Source organism: Mus caroli, unplaced genomic scaffold, assembly GCF_978045245.1.
Source record: "Mus caroli unplaced genomic scaffold, Mus_caroli_1 scaffold_8, whole genome shotgun sequence".
Lineage (NCBI taxonomy): Eukaryota > Metazoa > Chordata > Mammalia > Rodentia > Muridae > Mus > Mus caroli.
In genome coordinates this window covers 4706799-4729613 of record NW_028227263.1, presented here as the reverse complement: position 1 = coordinate 4729613, position 22815 = coordinate 4706799, and the positions used below count along the sequence as shown (strand labels likewise).

The 22815-nt window shown below is 40.4% G+C and overlaps 2 protein-coding genes across 2 annotated transcripts; both read left to right on the top strand.

Annotated features, from left to right (window-relative positions):
• Positions 1-4574: 4574 nt before the first annotated feature.
• LOC147002828 (olfactory receptor 13A1-like) lies at positions 4575-5540 on the top strand. The gene has a single exon (XM_085842498.1). It carries the CDS (start codon positions 4584-4586, stop codon positions 5538-5540), a length of 957 nt encoding a protein of 318 aa, XP_085698624.1. The 5' UTR covers positions 4575-4583.
• Positions 5541-20383: 14843 nt separating this feature from the next.
• LOC147002827 (olfactory receptor 13A1-like) lies at positions 20384-21340 on the top strand. The gene has a single exon (XM_085842497.1). It carries the CDS (start codon positions 20384-20386, stop codon positions 21338-21340), a length of 957 nt encoding a protein of 318 aa, XP_085698623.1.
• The last annotated feature ends 1475 nt before the right edge of the window (positions 21341-22815 follow it).

Below are 22815 nucleotides of genomic sequence, written 5' to 3'. Positions count from 1 at the left end.
TTACTTCTCTCAACATGATTACTTCCAACTCAACCTATTTTCCTAAAAACTGCATAATTTCAATTTCTTTTCAGATAAATAATATTCTATAACGTAAGTACCATAGTTTGACTACATATTACTCCTATGATGGACATTTATTTTGTTTTCTCTTCCTGGCTACAGTGAATAGAACAGCAATGAGCATAAAAGAACAAGTGTCAATGTATTAAGATATATAGTCTTTGAGAATATGCTAAGAATGGTATACCTGAAGATTGTAGTGTATCTGTGTCCATCTTTTTGAGGAACCTTCATAATGATTTCTATAGTAATTACTCCATCTTGCACTTCTAGTAACAGTGAATAATTGCTATTTGCCCCACAACTACACAGCGTCTATTGTCCTTGTTTTTATCTTGGTACTTCTTACTAAGGAAAGATAAATTCTCAAAAGAAAAATTAATTTCCATTTCTATGAAGGCTAAAATGTTGAACATTTCTTTAAAAGTCTTTCTGGGCTATTTGTGTTTCATCTTCTGAATATTCTCTGTTAAATTCTATACCCTATTTTTAGCTGGGTTGTTGATTTCTTGATGTGTACATTTTTGGTTGTTTGTATATTCTAGATACTAACCTTCTTTCATGTATATAGTTGTTAAAGACTTGTTGCCATTCTCCAGTCTGCCAATTCACTCAAATGATGGTGTTCTTTTATAAATAGATGCATAATTGTAGCATGTGGACTAATTTGTACATTACTGATCTTTTATCAATACTTTTATTCATTTACATTTCAAATGATATCCCACTTCCCAGTTTGTTCCCCTAGAAAATCCCCATTCCATCCTCTTTCTGCCCCTTCCCCTTTGCCTCTATGAGGGTGCTTCTCTTCCCACTCACCAACTCTTGCCTCACCACTCTAGCATCCCTCTATGCTGGGGCATCTCGCTTCCACAGGATAAGGGCCTCCCCTCCCAAGATGCCAGATAAGGCCATCCTCTGCTACATATGCAGCTGGAACCATTGCTCCCTAGATGTATACTCTTTGGTTTGTGGTTTAGTCCCTGGGAGATCTGGGTGTTCCAGTTAGTTGATATTCTTCTTCCTATGGGGTTGAAATCCCCTTCAGCTCCTTCAGTCCTTCCCCTAGCTCTTTCATTGGGGTTCCCAGGCTTCAACCGATGATTGGTTGTGAGTATCTGCATCTGTATTGGGTAGGTACTTGTAGAACCTCTCAGGGAACAGCCATAACAGGATCCTGTTCGGCAAGTGCTTCTTGACAACAGCAATGGTGAGGAGGACTGGTGTCTGCAAATGGGATGGATCCCTACGTGGGGTGGTCTCTGGTTGGCCTTATTTTCAATATCTGCTCCATTTTTTTTTTGTCCCTGTCTTTCCTTTGGACAGGAACAGTTCTGGTTAAAATTTTTGAGATAGGTGGGTGGATCCATCTCTCAACTTGGGGCCATGCCTATCTACTGGAGGTGGTCTCTACAGGTTGTATCTCTTGTTTGGGGGGGGGGGTATATTGCCTAAAGTCATCACCATTAGGTCCTGGAAGAATCTGGGTTCCCTGGAGTCTAGGACTTTCTAGTGGCTAACCCCTGCTCCCCATCCCCCACTGCTACATGTTTCTATTCAATTTCCTGACCATCTGTATTTCTCTTCTGTCCAGTCTCTTCTGTCTCTTCTGTATTTCTTTCCAGTCCTGATCCTGCTCCACTTTTCCCTCCCCTTACTCTCTTACTCCCAGGGCCCTCCCTCCCTCTACCTACTATGATTGTTTTGTTTCCCATTCTATGTAGGATTGAAGCATCTACATTTTGGTCTCCCTTCTTCTTAAGCTCCATATGGATTGTGGGTTGTATCATGGGTATTCTGAGCTTTTGAGCTAATATCCACTTATCAGTGAGTACATACCATATGTGTTCTTTTGTGTCTGGGTTACCTAACTTAGGATGTTATTTTCTAGTCCCACCCATTTGCCTGTGAATTTCATGAAGTCATTTTTTTAATAGCTGAGTAAATTGTGCAAATGTACCACATTTTCTGTATCCATTTCTCTGCTGATGGACATCTGGGTTGTTTCCAGCTTCTGGCTATTATAGATAAGGCTGTTATAAACATAGTGAAGCATGTGAACTTAATGCTTGAACTACCATGGTTCTGTTCAGAATGTCTTTTCCTGTGATGATGAGTCACATATTCTATAATTTCTCATTTTTAGGGTGTTTGATATTATGCTGAGGTCCTTGGTCTAATTGCAGCTGAGTTTGGTACAGGGTAAGAGAAAGTGACTAGTTTCATTCTTCTACTTGTAAATGTCCAATTGAACCAGCACCATTTGTTGAACATGCGATTATTTCTCTAGTGTGTTTTTTCCACTTGTTTCTTTCTTTCTTTGTCTGCTTACAAAAAGTCACATGTCCATAGATGTATTGACATGTTTCTGAGTCCTCAGACCACCCCAAGGATTTTATTTCTCTGTCATTTCTTCTAAAGTTTATCATTTAGGAATAAGTTAGTTATTTTCCACGTAGTTAGATTTGTATAGATGTGTTATTAATACTAAGAAATTTCTATCATATAGTGTGTCACAGGTTTCAATTATTTTTGAATCTTTCCCTTAAGCTCTGAGGCAGGTGTACAAAGGAATGGAAGCAAATAAAATTGATTACATGTACTATGGAGGGAGTATTTTACAATATCAAGTATAGTTGAATTAGATAGCCTGATCAAGAAAATCCCAAGAACATTATAGGAATTTGGTTTTGAACTTCTGTTTCAGCAGAACCTTGAGCAATACTAAATATACATTAACATTCTCCAGTACAATAGAATGGGGAGGAGGCGACATGGTCAGTCATATTCATATGGTTCCAAAGGGTATTCCAAATACAATATTTCTGTAACTATAATTTGAAATGTAGAAAGATATAGCCAGCATAAATAACTAAATAAGAGAGAAAATAGATTGTGAGCCATACTATGAAAATTATGTAGAATAAAATGTGAGCAAAGAAAATGAAGGGTTATACAGCAAAGTGGGAGTGGGGTAAGCCACTGCACTCAGTGAATGAAACATTTCACTGGAAGACTGCTACAAAATGAAGAATAGTTCCAGATGAGGAACACAACAAATAATTTCCAAACAGATGTCCAGATAGGGTAGAGTATACCCACATATACACTCATATATGTTCACATATACACACATATACACTCAGACGGGAACTTATGGAAAAGGCTAAAGAAGAACGTTAGATGAGTCTACTATGTCAAGCTATGGAGTGCTAGTCACTGAATGACTGTGGGGAAACATGGTGAGTTTTGCTTAGGGCAGAAGTCCAGTTATCTTAAGTATACCATTAGTATCTCTTGAGTGGTAGAGAAGGAAACTGGAAATGATGGAAATGACAAGAACCCAGAAATTATGAAACTGCTGAAGACCTTGAGAACATGAGTTCTAAGAATGGGGAAGCTATAGTTTCACTCATTGAGGATCAGTTGGATTAGAGAGAAAAGAGGGTAAAGAACACCATTCTCTTTGCTCATGGAGCTGGACACTAATGAGGATCTATCAAGGAAATAGACTACACATAAGAAAATGAGTGAGAAAGATGGAGCTGAGCTCCATGGAAAAAGTGTCTGGAGTCACTGTGTAGCTGAGGGTGAATTATTGATTAAAAGTACCGAAACTACAAGAAACTTCTGTAAACAGTGGTAATGACTTCAGCTGTGGGTATGTTGACTTCAGTGTGCACTGGGGTTCATTAAGACAGAAATGCCCCATAAGCAGTTTAGGTTCATAGGGCTGGGTTTTATGAAATATTCTTTGTGGTCATAGATTTGATGTGGGTTAGAGTCAGAAGACTTCAAAATACAGAAGACACCAATAACAGAAATTAATTCAAAAAATACATGGCTACTTGGCTATGGGGGTGCCAATATCTGATTGAGATGGGTAGTTGGACAACCACTGCAGATATCAGAAGAGACAACGTGCCTGTCAGCTAAGAAGGCCAAGTGTAGAAACAAAGATATAATAATCATCTCAGTATATCTACCTAAAATTCTCATCAGGTGGAGAATAGGAGATGTGAACTAAGGGGTACAGCTGGGTCACTGAGCACTGTCCCCAGAGCACAGGGCTTAGTGGCAATGGAGAAGAAAAGCATAGGCAGGTGATGAGTAAAGGATGCTTCTCCCTTTCCGAATGTTCAAGAGCAGAGAAGAACATAGGTTCTCCTTGATAAAACACTACAGGGGGAAAGTTACTGTGTGAGAAAGAAGAGAAAATGAAATACATCGGTTCCCCTTGATAAAACACTACAGGGGGAATGTTACTATGTGAGAAAGAAGAGAAAATGAAATACATTGGTTCCCCTTGATAAAACACTACAGGGGAAAAGTTACTATGTGAGAAAGAAGAGAAAATGAAATATATGTGGCTTTCCAATACTGTGGTACACACAAGAAAAGACAAGAGGCTTTCATGAAGGAAATACACTAACTCCTTCCCTTTCTGACAGCAGACAGTTTGAATCCAGATTTTGAAGTGGTACACTGTGGCATTTTATAGGAACCTGTAAGACATAGCAATGGACCCAATCCTCTCCTTGATGATATTGAAACTCAACCAGACAGAAGTGACAGAGTTTGTGCTGGAAGGGTTCTCAGAGCACCCTGGTCTAAGATTGTTCCTGATAGGCTGCTTCTTGATCCTCTACATGATGGCTCTGATGGGCAACATTTTAATCATCGCTTTGGTTACCTCCAGCACTGGGCTCCACAATCCCATGTACTTTTTCTTGTGCAACCTGGCTAGCACGGATATTGTGTGCACCTCCTCTGTGATTCCTAAGGCCTTGATTGGCCTAGTGTCTGAGGAAAACACCATCTCCTTCAAGGGATGTATGTCCCAGCTCTTCTTCCTTGCATGGTCAGCATCTTCTGAGCTGCTGCTGCTCACGGTCATGGCCTATGACCGCTATGTGGCCATCTGCTGTCCCCTGCACTACAGCTCTAGGATGAGCCCACAGCTGTGTGGGGCCCTGGCCGTGAGTGTATGGTCCATCGGTGCTGTGAATGCATCTGTGCACACTGGCCTGATGACGCGGCTGTCATTCTGTGGACCCAAGGTCATCACCCACTTCTTCTGTGAGATACCTCCACTACTTCAACTCTCCTGTAGTCCTACATATGTAAATACCATCATGACTCTTTTGGGAGATTTCTTTTTTGGAGGCGTCAATTTTGTGCTTACCTTGCTATCCTATGGCTGCATCATTGCCAGCATCCTGCGCATGCGTTCTGCTGAGGGCAAGAGGAAGGCCTTTTCTTCCTGCTCATCCCACCTCATTGTGGTTTCTGTGTACTACTCATCTATGTTATGTGCATATATCAGTCCTGCATCCAGCTACAGCCCAGAAAGAAGCAAATTTACCTCAGTGCTATACTCGATCGTCAGTCCAACCATCAACCCTCTCATCTATACACTGAGGAACAAGGATGTCAAGCTTGCCTTGGGCAGAATATTGGCCTCTTTCTCACGTTAAGTGGAGATGTGCAGGCATTTCTTCTGGCCTGTGCTGTTCCTAATCACACTTTTCTAAGAGCAGATTCATGGGGTGTGGTTTATTTATCTCTGTTTTAGAAAAGCTTTGCCTGATGCAAAGACTGGACCATTCCACTCAATGTAACCTTAAATACACTAAAATTCTTACTGGCAATGTAAACAAAACACTCAAGCTTTATTTCCTTATAAATACAAACTATTTCAAAAGTAACTAAAGTTCACCTAAATGGAGGTGCCATGTTCCTACACTGGATGACTTTCAGTGATTGTCAATAGTGATTGTCACAAAAGAAAAGCATTTCTTGCAGGGACTCTCTGCAAACATAACAGGTGCTTGTTTCAGAGCTATGGCTAATAAATCTAAAATTCATAATGAAACATGAGGGGCCAGCATGGCCACAAGTTGCATGTCTTGGATTTTCCACTTCACACTTTTCTATGAGCTCTGGGAGTCAGATGGTATGGAGAAAGAGATAATCTATGGAACTGAGGTAACACTCAAGTTTCAAAATGAAGACACATATGTCACAAAGCATACTTATGACCATGAAAACAATTGATCTTTCGTGGGAAAGATTAATTATTTCCAGCAGAGATATGGGGAAACTAGTTTATTGATGACATGCAAAACATAGAGTGGAGATTTATTCACACTATAAATAAAAATTAACCAAATAGAGATCATAGACAACAAGGCTTGGTTAAAACCTTCTTACTCATACATCATTTAATCATCTTGTTTTTCTTTCCTGCAACTCTTCTAAGGTCCTAACTACACACTTGCCTACCCACCCAATACCCACACCTCTCTTTCTCTTGCAACAAAATGCACAAAATCCAAACCAATAAAACAAAATAATAGCAAAACAAAACAAATGCACACTCAGAAAATGAAGTCCTTTATACATTGACCAATTACCCCTGGCTCAAACACTTCAGAACAATAAGGAGGCAGCAGGGGGAAGGAAGAAGATGGAGAAGTGTATCTGTAGTAACTGTTGAAAGAATGGTGCAATGCCAACTCAGTGGATAAAGGCAGCTTCTGCAGGAAATGCTGATAAAAAGATGCTGTATCCTTTTCAGACTAAACATGTTCTTGGTCAAACTACTTCACTATTCTTCATAAATGCTGTACCATACCAGAACTGGTGATGCAAACTCTGTATGTTGTATTAACCAACCTTCATCTTTGTGACAAATAAATATATTTTCAATGTATTTATACTGACTCATAGATTCAGAGGCCTCAGTCCATGGCCATTTGTGTCTTTGTTTTGGCCTTTTGTGAGGCAGGGCTTTGCAGCAATGGGAGTATGATGGAGAACTTTCTTCCCATCATGGCAGCCCAGAACACATGAAAAAGGAACACTTCTGGGGACCAGCAAGACCTAGGAACTCTGCCCATCTAGTAGCATGAATTCCTTCCAGTGTGGGCTGGTGTCCTGAGCAGACCTTGGACAGAAACTCCATGGCCAATCCCACAACACCTAGAGGAAGCTCTACTCCCAGGCTCTCTAACACTCCCAGGATCAGAGGTGAGGAGTACACATCTGCCCCAAAACTGGAATTGACTGAGACAAGCAGGACCCAGGCATCCAGGAATTCCACCTGACCAGTGGCACAGGTTCCTTTTGGTGTGAGGCAGTGCCCTGAGCAGACCTTGGGTTTGAACTCTGCAGCCAGTCCCACAACACCCAGAAGAAGCTCCACTGTCAGGTGCTCTAACACGCTCAGGACCACAGGATCACAGGATCACAGGAGCTTGATCACACCAGAATCCAAAGGTCCCAGAGGCAGCTTAACTCCCAGGAGCTCTGACACACCCAGGATCTCATGATCACAGGATCACAGAGACAGCTGAACTCTGAGGAGTTCTGACATAATCAAGATCACAGGAAGGACAGACCCCAGTCAGATATATTGAGGGCAGGTAGCACCAGAGATAATCAGATGACAGGAAGCAAGCATAAAAACATAAGCAACAGAAACCAAGGTTAGTTGGCATCATCAGAACCCAATTCTCCCACCATAGCAAGTCATGGATATACCATCATACCAGAAAAGCAAGATTTGAATCTAAAATCACTTCCTTTATTTGTATGCAGTTTTATTAGATATTTTCTTCATTTACATTTCAAATCATATCCCGAAAGTCCCCTATAACCTCCCCCTACCCTGATCCCCAACCCACCACTCCCACATCTTGACCCTGGCATTCCCATGTATTGGGGCATTTAATCTTCACAAGACCAAGGGCCTCTCCTCCCAGTGATGATTAACTAGGCCATCCTCTGCTACATATGAAACGAGAGACTAATATCCACTTATCAGTGAATACATATTGTGTGAGTTCTTTTGTGATTGTGTTACCTCACTCAAGATGATGCCCTCCAGGCCCATCCATTTGGCTAGGAATTTCATAAATTCATTCTTTTTAATAGCTGAGTAGCACTCCATTGTGTAAATGTACCATAATTTCTGTATCCATTCCTCTGTTGAGGGGCATCTGGGCTCTTTCCAGCTTCTGGCTATTATAAATAAGGCTGCTATGAACATAGTGGAGCATGTGTCCTTTTTACCAGTTGGGACATCTTCTGGATATATGCCCAGGAGAGGTATTGCTGGATCCTCCGGTAGTACTATGTCCAATTTTCTGAGGAACCGCCAGACTAGTGGATATTAGCCCAAAACGTAGGATACCCAAGATACAAGATAAAATTTATAAACGCATGAAACTCAAGAAGAATGAAGACCAAAGTGTGGACACTATGCTCCTTCTTAGAATTGGGAACAAAACACCCATGGAAGGAGTTACACAGACAAAGTTTGGAGCTGTGATGAAAGGATGGACCATCTAGAGACTGCCATATCCAGGGATCCATCCCATAATCAGCTTCCAAATGCTGACACCATTGCATACAATAGCAAGATTTTGCTGAAAGGACCCAGATATAGCTGTCTCTTGTGAGGCTATGCCGGGGCCTAGCAAACACAGAAGTGGATGCTCACAGTCAGCTATTGGATGGATCACAGGGCTCCCAATGGAGAAGCTAGAAAAGTACCCAAGGAGTTAAAGGGATATGCAACCCTATAGGGGGGAACAACATGATAAACTAACCAGTACCCCGGAGCTCTTGTCTCTAGCTGCATATGTATCGAAAGATGGCCTAGTCGGCCATCACTGGAAAGAGAGGCCCATTTGACTTGCAAACTTTATATGCCCCAATCCAGGGGAATGCCAGGGCCAAAAGAATGTGAATGGGTTGGTAGGGAAGTGGGGGGGGGTATGGGGGACTTTTGGGATAGCATTGGAAATGTAATTGAGGAAAATACGTAATAAAAAATATTAAAAATTAAAAAAAGGAAACTAGAGACACAAGCTCTGGGGGTACTGGTTAATTCATATTGTTATTCCTCCTATAGAGTAGCAGACCCCTTCAGGTCCTTGGGTACTTTCTCTAGCTCCTCCATTGGGGAACCTGTGTTCCATCCAATAGATGACGGTAATTATCCACTTCTGTATTTGCCAGGCACTGGCAGAGTCTCACAAGAGACTGCTATATCAGGGTCCTGTCAGCAAAATCTTGTTGACATATGCAATAGTGTCTGGGTTTGGTAGCTCTTTATGGAATGGACCCCTGGGTGGGGCAGTCTCTGGATGGTCCTTCCTTCCATCTCAGCTCCAAACTTTGTCTCTGTAACTCCCTCCATGGGTATTTTGTTCCCCATTCTACGGAGGAACAAAGTATCCACACTTTGGTCTTCGTTCTTCTTGGGTTTCATGTGTTTTGCAAATTGTATCTTGGGTATTCTAAGTTTCTGGGCTAATATCCACTTATCTTATCAGTGAGTGCATATCATGTGAGTTCTTTTGTGATTGGATTAACTTACTCAGAATGATATCTTCCAGATCCATCCATTTGCCTAAGAATTTCATAAATTAATTGTTTTTAATAGCTGAGTAGTACTCCATTATGTAAATGCACCACATTTTCTGTACCCATTCTTCTATTGAGGGACATCTGGGTACTTTCCAGCTTCTGGCTATTATAAATAAGGATGCTATGAGAGACACTAATACTTATAGAAGAGAAAGTGTGGGAAAGCCTAGAAGATTTGAGCACAGGGGGAAAAAATTCCTAAACAGAACAACAATGGCTTGTGCTGTAAGATAGAGAATCAACAAATGGGACCTCATAAAATTGCAAAGCTTCTGTAAGTCAAAAGACACTGTCAATATGACAAAAAGGCCACCAACAGCTTAAGAAAGGATCTTTACCAATCCTAAATCAGATAGGGGACTAATATCCAATATATACAAAGAACTCAAGAAGATGGACACCAGAAAATCAAATAACCCTATTAAAATATGGGGTACAAAGCTAAACAAAGAATTCTCAACTGAGGAATACCGAATGGCTGAGAAGAAAAAAATGTTCAGCATCCATAATCACCAGGGAAATGCAAATCAAAACAATCTTGAGAATCCACCTCACACCAGTCAGAATGGCTAAGATCAAAAATTCAGGTGACAGCAGATGCTGGTGAGGATGTGAAGAAAGAGGAACACTCCTCCATTGTGGGTGGGATTGCAAGCTTGTACAACCACTCTGGAAATCAGTCTGGCTGTTCCTTAGAAAATTGGACATAGTACTACCGGAGGATGCCGCAATACCTCTCCTGGGCATATACCCAGAAGATGTTCCAACTTCTAATAAGGACACATTTGTCGATTCTTGATCTTACAGCACAAGCCATTGCTCTTCTGTTAAAAAAAAAAATCCCTTGTGTCCATATCTTCCAGGCTCTTCCTCACTTTCTCCTCTATAAGACTCATTGTCTCTGGTTTTGTGTGGAGTTCCTTGATCCACTTAGACTTGAGCTTTGTACAAGGAGATAAGAATGGATCAATTCACATTCTTCTACATGATAACCACCAGTTGATCCAGCACAATTTGTTGAAATTGCTGTCTTTTTTCCACTGGATGGTTTTAGCTCCTTGTCAAAGATCAAATGACCATAGGTCTGAAGTACTGAAGGAACATCAATTCATAACAATATACAGAATGTCTTGAGTGTAGGGAAAAGAATACAAGATACTTAGAATAGACCCATTGTGTGCATGTCTGATTCAGAGGAAGCAATCTCAGCAGAATACATTTAGGAGTTCTCTGGTGAGATTATCCTTTCTCTATATCCTTTGTGACTTGCCTTTCTCCTTGAAACACTTCTATGTAACCCTCTGTCACTCTTCTGCAAATTCATGGCCGCTCTTTTATTCCAGTTGTTATTGCATGCATATATGTATACATAAATTCATATATATTCTAAGTATGAATTCTTCTATCTGTATAATGCTACTAGTATAGAGAGTCTCAGGGCTGAATAAATATTTTAAATGTTTGAAACTGTAGCAAACAGAATGGAAGTACTGAAGGAACATCAATTCATAACAATATACAGAATGTCTTGAGTGTAGGGAAAGGAGTACAAGATACTTAGAATAGACCCATTCTGTGCATGTCTGATTCAGAGGAAGCAATCTCAGCAGAATACAGAGTAGACAATTAGTATCATGGTGAGAACTCCCATACAGGACATGATAACACCAGGGCATACATAGGGTTGGTGACAACAAGGCTGTAGAGTTGGAACAATTCCAACACAGGTAGTACCCACAGTATGTGACTCCCCTGACCATTGTCTTCCACACAAGTCTGCAGGGAGCTTGGATCATTATGTCATAAATTTCTGTTAATTGATCCTAAGAGTTTTCTCCTTGAGTTTCTATCCCATGAGGCACAAGATAAGCACCTACCACTGGTCTCAGAAATGACAGGTATTCCTGAAGGTCAGTGACCTCTATCCAAAGGAAGACAGAGCTTCACAGGGTTAAGACGTGCTGTTTGCAGAAAAATAGTCTGTGCTCAGCCCAGTGTGCACTTTTGTTGGAGTCATCTGTCACCTGAATTCACTGTGACAGAAAGAGGTGAGTTAAATCCTGAGTTCCATTATGTGTCTCTATTGGCTAGTAGTGGAGCCCCAAAACAAAAGGCTCACTATAAAAGTGACATTAGTCCTAGTGTTTGCATGTCACCATTAAAGGACAACAACTTATCTTCTCAATGAGTCCTGAGTTTGATGAAGGGTGCTGGGTCAGAGGTCAGAAAACAGAATATGATAGAAAGATTTGTTATCTTCCTCCATTGTGTAGACAGCAGAATTTTTAGCATCTAATCACATTCAGAGGGCTTCTTCATGCCTGTTGTTTTCATCTTATGTTCATAATTGTTATCTATTCATTCACCACCCACAGTGCTCACACTAATTGGGAAAGAAAACCAACAGATTTAGATGAATCTAAGATAAATTTATATGAGTACACGAGACTTAGATGCTGTCTTGATGGTCTGTGGTATCCACACAGAACGGTGAGAAATGCCACAGAAGAGATTTTTCTTACCATGTTGTCCAGAGTCCACTGTTCAGGGACAGAAATTGGCCTGCAACTTCCATGGAGTTAAAAACACCAGCATAGCACTGATGGTGTTAGCCTTGCCCTGTCTGCTGAAGGACAGAGATAGCACAACTGAGAGTCGCCTAAAGAAAAAATTACAGCTGTCCAATATTCTGTATGAAGATACATGTCCAAATAAAGGGGTGAGGACTGGGTTAACAAGGCTGCACATGTGGATCCTTCCACTGCCGACTGTTCTCAGCAGACCACAGAATCTGCAGACACTTTGGTTCCTGACTGTGGAGAGGATCCTCAGCAGCTTTGCTCCTCATTGAGGTTCAGCTTCTGAAGGTTTTCAGGTCAGGCTTGCTGACATAATGAGGGACTGTTAGTAACTTTACTGACCAATAAAACCCCACCTGGATAGTAGATTCCCTCATGTTCACTTAGATACAAACAAACTTAAACTCACAGACAACCAGGATGTATTTATGGAAAAAGAGCTTGGGTAGGCACAGCTCATCACCCTGCTCCACCATGGATGTGGATAAAACTTGGAAAACCTACTGATTTATTTTTCCTTCTCTGTACCTGGATTACATCTGACTAACATAATATTGTCTGCTACACCTATAAGACTTATAAGCATCAAAGGGTAGCCACTGGAATATGCACATAGCAAAGGCATTGTGCTCCACTGTTCAAAACACATAACTCCATCTAACCTCTCCAGTAACAATCCTACTCCACAGAGGTCACACTCTGCCCCCTTGTCTTTGGTGTCTCCTTTCTCCACCTGAAGGCATGTGCTCCCATTACTCTGAATATACATCCCATTTGCTCTACTACACTAAAAGCATTTTGAAGGTAGATGTCATGTCAAGGCTTGAATTAAAGTAAAATTTTAAAGTGAAATTAGTCTTTCCTTACAGTTTTAAGGTACAGTTAAGGAAGTGATTTCAATTCGTTTTTGACCAGTTGGTGTGCTTTATAGAAGACTTCCTACCACATAGCCCAGTTCAATGAAGATGCAGGACACTTTTATGATCCCGGATGTCCTCTACCTGCTCTTGTGCAAGTCACAATAATTAAAAGGCAGCATGGTGTGCATTTTCTGCTGCAGGTTAGGTTTTCAGTGCATTTCCTCCATACAAAATCTTATCAGCTCATTGTAAGCAGTTATTTTCTCATCTTAAACTTTGAGCACTATCTTCAGCGTTTTCTGTTAATATCTGGATTTTCTCTGACATATTTTAGGCAATAGTATATGAATGGAGCAGCCATTATTGGTGTCACTCAATGTTCTATGTGATAGCAGGTCACTGTACATGTTGACTGGACATGTGTTGATCATTCACTATGTTTGTACATATCCTAAGTAAATGTTTATTTCTGTGACTTTATCATCTCTATTTTTTCAAGCTCTGACCTGCTATCTCCTCATTATTTGTATATACAAAAGTGATGATTGTTGGGTACCATCACTCTCCCATGCAGATATCAAAAGTTTATATTTTTGTCTAAATGTGCTTGGATCTCATTGATCTATCTTCTTTAACCTTCCCTCACCTTTGCCATTTATCATGTCTATTGATCATTATTCTACTATGATTGTGTTTTCTAGTTTCCACATGTGAGAGATAGATGTGGTATCACTTTATCTATGCCTGCTTTATTTTTCTTCACACATTATTCTCCATTACCATTAATTTTACTGTACCGTGCTTTTTACAGTTGAATAATATTCCATTCTATATCTTTATTACCTTTCCTTCATCCTTGCATCCCCAGGAAAATATATAGGATAATCCTGTCCATTTGCTAATATGACCATTTCTTCAAAAGTGTGTATTGCTGACATTCTGATGTGCTGATTTTCTTTCCTGAATATATTTTCTGCTTTTTTGAAAACTGTCTCACTTTGCAGATCCAGCTAATCTGAAACTTGTTGTGTGGATGATTCAGGCTTTGAACAGCCTGTCTTTCCAAACAGTTAGGATAAAAGGTACATTGCCAACATATCCACCTTTAGAAATAATGTGATTTTTTAAAATATATATATTATAATAGTCTTTCAGAATTTCATATACTGTACTTCAATCAAGTTCAATTTCCCAATCCACTCCTTCCAGATATATCCCCACCTCCCTACACACTCAACCTTCTCCTCTCCTTTAAAACTAACTAAGACTGATTCCTGTGGTCCAACTACTCTTCAATATGAAGTCTACTTTAGAGTATGGTCTATATAAAGTGATCACATCAGTAATCAAACCTGACACAGCTTTTACCATCACCCACCACATGTCAATAGCTCCTCCACTGAGGATTTTTGTGTGTCTTGCACAGATCTTTTGTACATTGTAAAACTTCTGTGAGTTCATATGTGCATCTGCCTCACTGCTTCCAGAAAACATTCTCTCTTTGATGTCCTCTACCACCTCTGCCTCTTAGAGCCTTATTGCACCATGTCTTCCATGAAGATTCTTAAGTCTTCAGGGAAGTATTGTGATCTAAACCTCCCATTTAATTCTGTGCAGTCCAACATACCTTTTTCTATGTACATTGGCCAATTATAGTCTTTTGTGGTAATTGTCCTCTGCACGAAGCAGAGGGTTCTCTGATGAAAGTTAAATGATGGGCTGATATATAAGTATAGCAATGCATTATGAGGCGTCATTTTATTGCTATGTACATTTAGTAGAAAAACAGTAATAGGCTTTTTTTCTGAGGACTATGATGCATCTAGTCACAGGTTCTTGGCCTTGTTAACAGTACCACATATGGGTTCTAGCTAGGGAGATGGACCTTAAATTCTGTCAGAAAGTAGTTAGCCCTTAACATTGTGCCACTACTGCATCTGTGGCCATATCTTATCAAGAGGGTGGTTATTGTAGCTCATAGTATTCTGAGCTGGGTAAGACCAATATTTATGTTTTTCTTCTCAAATAGTGTAGATAGCAACTTCCAGAGCTGTAAGAGCTACCAAAAAAGGAGTGAAAATTTCAGGTCAGTGCCCATTTCATGTTTCCATGTTTATGGATCAATGAGTGGTGCCTCCAGTCATAAAGACTTACCAAAACATTCTGAAAGATAACCAAGAACAATAGCAATAGCCTGTAATGTTTGAGGGTCTATGAGACCTAGTGATTGACATCTCAGATGAGGTAAACAATTCAGGGTAGAACTTCAACATGGCAGGGACGTGTAGGCAGAAGGTGTTACAGAGGCCATGGAGGGGTTATGCTTCCTGGCTCACTTGGCATAGCTTGCTCAGCCTGCTTTGTTACACAACTCAGGACTGCCAGCACAGTGATGACTCCATCCACAGTGGATTGGGGCCCTTATCCATCAATCACTGAATAAGAAAATGCCCTAATGGCTCGCCTATAGAACAATCTAATGAAAGCCTTTTTTTTTTTAATTGAAGTCCCTTCCTCTCAGATGACTAGTGTGTGTCAAACTAACATAAAACTAGACAGTACCGATGCAGGCCTCCCATTAGAGGGCGACTTATTAAAATTATTTTTACATCTGTATAAGTATGTTTAGGATCTTCAACTATAGTAGGGCTCTATAAGGAATTTTCAAAAGACTTTCAGGGTTGCTTGTCTCTACACATATTCCCTCCTTCATTCTCCCTCCCACCCCCTGCCCCACTTCATCATTCTGATCTAATGTTCTTCTTCCCATATTTGAAACATTCTATGTCATCTCCTCTTCTTCCTCCCCATGGTGCCTTACTAGATGCTAAGCTCTTTGAGTATTCCAGAAGGAGTGCACATACAGAAAGTTTTAAATGTTATATACACATGTGAGACAAGGCGTGAGATGTTTGCTTTATGGGTCTGGATTACTTCTCTCAACATGATTACTTCCAACTCAACCTATTTTCCTAAAAACTGCATAATTTCATTTTCTTTTCAGATAAATAATATTCTATAACGTAAGTACCATAGTTTGACTACATATTACTCCTATGATGGACATTTATTTTGTTTTCTCTTCCTGGCTACAGTGAATAGAACAGCAATGAGCATAAAAGAGAAAATGTCACTGTATTAAGATATATAGTCTTTGAGAATATGCTAAGAATGATATACCTGAAGATTGTAGTGTATCTGTGTCCATCTTTTGAGGAACCTTCATACTGATTTCTATAGTAATTACTCCATCTTGCACTTCTAGTAACAGTGAATAATTGCTATTTGCCCAACAACTACACAGCATCTATTGTCCTTGTTTTTATCTTGGTACTTCTTACTAAGGTAAGATAAATTCTCAAAAAAAAATTTTAATTTCCATTTCTATGAAGGCTTAGAATGTTGAACATTTCTTTAAAACTCTTTCTGGGCTATTTGTATTTCTTCTTCTGAATATTCTCTGTTAAATTCTATACCCTATTTTTAGCTGGGTTGTTGATTTCTTGATGTGTACATTTTTGGTTGTTTGTATATTCTAGATACTAACCTTCTTTCATGTATATAGTTGTTAAAGACTTGTTGCCATTCTCCAGTCTGCCAATTCACTCAAATGATGGTGTTCTTTTATAAACAGATGCATAATTGTAGCATGTGGACTAATTTGTACATTACTGATCTTTTTATCAATAGTTTTATTCATTTACATTTCAAATGATATACCCCTTCCCAGTTTGTTCCCCTAGAAAATCCCCATTCCATCCTCCTTCTGCCCCTTCCCCTTTGCCTCTATGAGGGTGCGTCTCTTCCCACTCACCAACTCATGCCTCACCACTCTAGCATCCCTCTATGATAGGGCATCTAGCTTCCACAGGACCAAGGGTCTCCCCTCCCATTGATGCCAGATAAGGCCATCCTCTGCTACATATGCAGCTGGAACCATTGCTCCCTAGATGTATACTCTTTGGTTTGTGGTTTAGTCCCTGGGAGCTCTGGGTGTTCCAGTTAGTTGATATTCTTCTTCCTATGGGGTTGAAATCCCCTTCAGCTCCTTCAGTCCTTCCCCTAGCTCTTTCATTGGGGTTCCCAGGCTTCAACCGATGATTGGTTGTGAGTATCTGCATCTGTATTGGCTAGGTACTTGTAGAACCTCTCAGGGAACAGCCATAACAGGATCCTGTTCAGCAAGTGCTTCTTGACAACAGCAATAGTGAGGAAGACTGGTGTCTGCAAATGGGATGGATCCCTACGTGGGGTGGTCTCTGGTTGGCCTTATTTTCAATCTCTGCTCCATTTTTTTGTCCCTGTCTTTCCTTTGGACAGGAAAAGTTCTGGTTAAAATTTTTGAGATAGGTGGGTGGATCCATCTCTCAACTGGGTGCCATGCCTATCTACTGGAGGTGGTCTCTACAGGTTGTATCTCTCGTTTTGGGGGGTATATTGCCTAAAGTCATCACCATTAGGTCCTGGAAGAATCTGGGTTCCCTGGACTCTAGGACTTTCTAGTGGCTAACCCCTGCTCCCCATCCCCCACTGCTACATGTTTCTATTCAATTTCCTGACCATCTGTATTTCTCTTCTGTCCAGTCTCTTCTGTCTCTTCTGTATTTCTTTCCAGTCCTGATCCTGCTCCACTTTTCCCTCCCCCTACTCTCTTACTCCCAGGGCCCTCCCTCCCTCTACCTACTATGATTGTTTTGTTTCCCATTCTATGTAGGATTGAAGCATCTACATTTTGGTCTCCCTTCTTCTTAAGCTCCATATGGTTTGTGGGTTGTATCATGGGTATTCTGAGCTTTTGAGCTAATATCCACTTATCAGTGAGTACATACCATATGTGTTCTTTTGTGTCTGGGTTACCTAACTTAGGATGTTATTTTCTAGTCCCATCCATTTGCCTGTGAATTTCATGAAGTCATTTTTTTTAATAGCTGAGTAAATTATGTAAATGTACCACATTTTCTGTATCCATTTCTCTGCTGATGGACATCTGGGTTGTTTCCAGCTTCTGGCTATTATAGATAAGGCTGTTATAAACATAGTGAAGCATGTGAACTTAATGCTTGAACTACCATGGTCCTGTTCAGAATGTCTTTTCCTGTGATAATGAGTCACATATTCTGTAATTTCTCATTTTTAGGGTGTTTGATATTATGCTGAGGTCCTTGGTCTAATTGCAGCTGAGTTTGGTACAGGGTAAGAGAAAGTGACTAGTTTCATTCTTCTACTTGTAAATGTCCAATTGAACCAGCACCGTTTGTTGAACATGCGATTATTTCTCTAGTGTGTTTTTTCCACTTGTTTCTTTCTTTCTTTGTCTGCTTACAAAAGGTCATATGTCCATAGATGTATTGACATGTTTCTGGGTCCTCAGACCACCCCAAGGATTTTATTTCTCCGTCATTTCTTCTAAGCTGTATCATTTAGGAATAAGTTAGTTATTTTCCATGTAGATAGATTTGTATAGATGTGTTATTAATACTAAGAAATTTCTATCATATAGTGTGTCACAGGTTTCAATTATTTTTGAATCTTTCCCTTAAGCTCTGAGGCAGGTGTACAAAGGAATGGAAGCAAATAAAATTGATTACATGTACTATGGAGGGAGTATTTTACAATATCAAGTATAGTTGAATTAGATAGCCTGATCAAGAAAATCCCAAGAACATTATAGGAATTTGGTTTTGAACTTCTGTTTCAGCAGAACCTTGAGCAATACTAAATACGCATTAACATTCTCCAGTACAATAGAATGGGGAGGAGGCGACATGGTCAGTCATATTCATATGGTTCCAAAGGGTATTCCAAATACAATATTTCTGTAACTATAATTTGAAATGTAGAAAGATATAGCCAGCATAAATAACTAAATAAGAGAGAAAATAGATTGTGAGCCATACTATGAAAATTATGTAGAATAAAATGTGAGCAAAGAAAATGAAGGGTTATACAGCAAAGTGGGAGTGGGGTATGCCACTGCACTCAGTGAATGAAACATTTCACTGGAAGACTGCTACAAAATGAAGAATAGTTCCAGATGAGGAACACAACAAATAATTTCCAAACAGATTTCCAGATAGGGTAGAGTATACCCACATATACACTCATATACGTTCACATATACACACATATACACTCAGACGGGAACTTATGGAAAAGGCTAAAGAAGGATGTTAGATGAGTCTACTATGTCAAGCTATGGAGTGCTAGTCACTGAATGACTGTGGGGAAACATGGTGAGCTTTGCTTAGGGCAGAAGTCCAGTTATCTTAAGTATACCATTAGTATCTCTTGAGTGGTAGAGAAGGAAACTGGAAATGATGGAAATGACAAGAACCCAGAAATTATGAAACTGCTGAAGACCTTGAGAACATGAGTTCTAAGAATGGGGAAGCTATAGTTTCACTCATTGAGGATCAGTTGGATTAGAGAGGAAAGAGGGTAAAGAACACCATTCTCTTTGCTCATGGAGCTGGACACTAATGAGGATCTATCAAGGAAATAGACTACACATAAGAAAATGAGTGAGAAAGATGGAGCTGAGCTCCATGGAAAAAGTGTCTGGAGTCACTGTGTAGCTGAGGGTGAATTATTGATTAAAAGTACCGAAACTACAAGAAACTTCTGTAAACAGTGGTAATGACTTCAGCTGTGGGTATGTTGACTTCAGTGTGCACTGGGGTTCATTAAGACAGAAATGCCCCATAAGCAGTTTAGGTTCATAGGGCTGGGTTTTATGAAATATTCTTTGTGGTCATAGATTTGATGTGGGTTAGAGTCAGAAGACTTCCAAATACAGAAGACACCAATAACAGTAGTTAATTCAAAAAATACATGGCTACTTGGCCATGGGGGTGCCAATATCTGATTGAGATGGGTAGTTGGACAACCACTCCAGATATCAGAAGAGACAACGTGCCTGTCAGCTAAGAAGGCCAAGTGTAGAAACAAAGATATAATAATCATCTCAGTATATCTAGCTAAAATTCTCATCAGGTGGAGAATAGGAGATGTGAAAGTAAGGGGTACAGCTGGGTCACTGAGCTCTGTCCCCAGAGCACAGGGCTCAGTGGCAATGGAGAAGAAAAGCATAGGCAGGTGCTGAGTAAAGGATGCTTCTCCCTTTCCGAATGTTCAAGAGCAGAGAAGAACATAGGTTCCCCTTGATAAAACACTACAGGGGGAAAGTTACTATGTGAGAAAGAAGAGAAAATGAAATACATCGGTTCCCCTTGATAAAACACTACAGGGGGAAAGTTACTATGTGAGAAAGAAGAGAAAATGAAATATATGTGGCTTTCCAATACTGTGGTACACACAAGAAAAGACAAGAGGCTTTCATGAAGGAAATACACTAACTCCTTCCCTTTCTGACAGCAGACAGTTTGAATCCAGATTTTGAAGTGGTAAACTCTGGCATTTTATAGGAACCCGAAAGACATAGCAATGGACCCAATCCTCTCCTTGATGATATTGAAACTCAACCAGACAGAAGTGACAGAGTTTGTGCTGGAAGGGTTCTCAGAGCATCCTGGTCTAAGATTGTTCCTGATAGGCTGCTTCTTGACCCTCTACATGATGGCTCTGATGGGCAACATTTTAATCATCGCTTTGGTTACCTCCAGCACTGGGCTCCACAATCCCATGTACTTTTTCCTGTGCAACCTGGCTACCACGGATATTGTGTGCACCTCCTCTGTGATTCCTAAGGCCTTGGTTGGCCTAGTGTCTGAGGAAAACACAATCTCCTTCAAGGGATGTATGTCCCAGCTCTTCTTCCTTGCATGGTCAGCATCTTCTGAGCTGCTGCTGCTCACGGTCATGGCCTATGACCGCTATGTGGCCATCTGCTTTCCCCTGCACTACAGCTCTAGGATGAGCCCACAGCTGTGTGGGGCCCTGGCCGTGGGTGTATGGTCCATCGGTGCTGTGAATGCATCTGTGCATACTGGCCTGATGACGCGGCTGTCATTCTGTGGACCCAAGGTCATCACCCACTTCTTCTGTGAGATACCCCCACTACTTCAACTCTCCTGTAGTCCTACATATTTAAATACCATCATGACTCTTTTGGGAGATTTCTTTTTTGGAGGCGTCAATTTTGTGCTTACCTTGCTATCCTATGGCTGCATCATTGCCAGCATCCTGCGCATGCGTTCTGCTGAGGGCAAGACGAAGGCCTTTTCTACCTGCTCATCTCACCTCATTGTGGTTTCTGTGTACTACTCATCTATGTTATGTGCCTATATCAGTCCTGCTTCCAGCTACAGCCCAGAAAGAAGCAAATTTACCTCAGTGCTATACTCGATCGTCAGTCCAACCATCAACCCTCTCATCTATACACTGAGGAACAAGGATGTCAAGCTTGCCTTGGGCAGAATATTGGCCTCTTTCTCACGTTAAGTGGAGATGTGCAGGCATTTCTTCTGGCCTGTGCTGTTCCTAATCACACTTTTCTAAGAGCAGATTCATGGGGTGTGGTTTATTTATCTCTGTTTTAGAAAAGCTTTGCCTGATGCAAACACTGGACCATTCCACTCACTGTAACCTTAAATACACTAAAATTCTTACTGGCAATGTAAACAAAACACTCAAGCTTTATTTCCTTATAAATACAAACTATTTCAAAAGTAACTAAAGTTCACCTAAATGGAGGTGCCATGTTCCTACACTGGATGACTTTCAGTGATTGTCAATAGTGATTGTCACAAAAGAAAAGCATTTCTTGCAGGGACTCTCTGCAAACATAACAGGTGCTTGTTTCAGAGCTATGGCTAATAAATCTAAACTTCATAATGAAACATGAGGGGCCAGCATGGCCACAAGTTGCATGTCTTGGATTCTCCACTTCACACTTTTCTATGAGCTCTGGGAGTCAGATGGTATGGAGAAAGAGATAATCTATGGAACTGAGGTAACACTCAAGTTTCAAAATGAAGTCAGATATGTCACAAAGCATACTTATGACCATGAAAACAATCGATCTTTCATGGGAAAGATTAATTATTTCCAGCAGAGATATGGGGAAACTAGTTTATTGATGACATGCAAAACATAGAGTGGAGATTTATTCACACTATAAATACAAATTAACCAAATAGAGATCATAGACAACAAGGCTTGGTTAAAACCTTCTTACTCATACATCATTTAATCATCTTGTTTTTCTTTCCTGCAACTCTTCTAAGGTCCTAACTACACACTTGCCTACCCACCCAATACCCAGACCTCTCTTTCTCTTGCAACAAAATGCACAAAATCCAAACCAATAAAACAAAATAATAGCAAAACAAAACAAATGCACACTCAGAAAATGAAGTCCTTTATACATTGACCAATTACCCCTGGCTCAAACACTTCAGAACAATAAGGAGGCAGCAGGGGGAAGGAAGAGGATGGAGAAGTGTATCTGTAGTAACTGTTGAAAGAATGGTGCAATGCCAACTCAGTGGATAAAGGGCAGCTTCTGCAGGAAATGCTGCTAAAAAGATGCTGTATCCTTTTCAGACTAAACATGTTCTTGGTCAAACTACTTCACTATTCTTCATAAATGCTGTACCATACCAGAACTGGTGATGCAAACTCTGTATGTTGTATTAACCAACCTTCATCTTTGTGACAAATAAATATATTTTCAATGTATTTATACTGACTCATAGATTCAGAGGCCTCAGTCCATGGCCATTTGTGTCTTTGTTTTGGCCTTTTGTGAGGCAGGGCTTTGCAGCAATGGGAGTATGATGGAGAACTTTCTTCCCATCATGGCAGCCCAGAACACATGAAAAAGGAACACTTCTGGGGACCAGCCAGACCTAAGAACTCTGCCCATCTAGTAGCATGAGTTCCTTCCAGTGTGGGCTGGTGTCCTGAGCAGACCT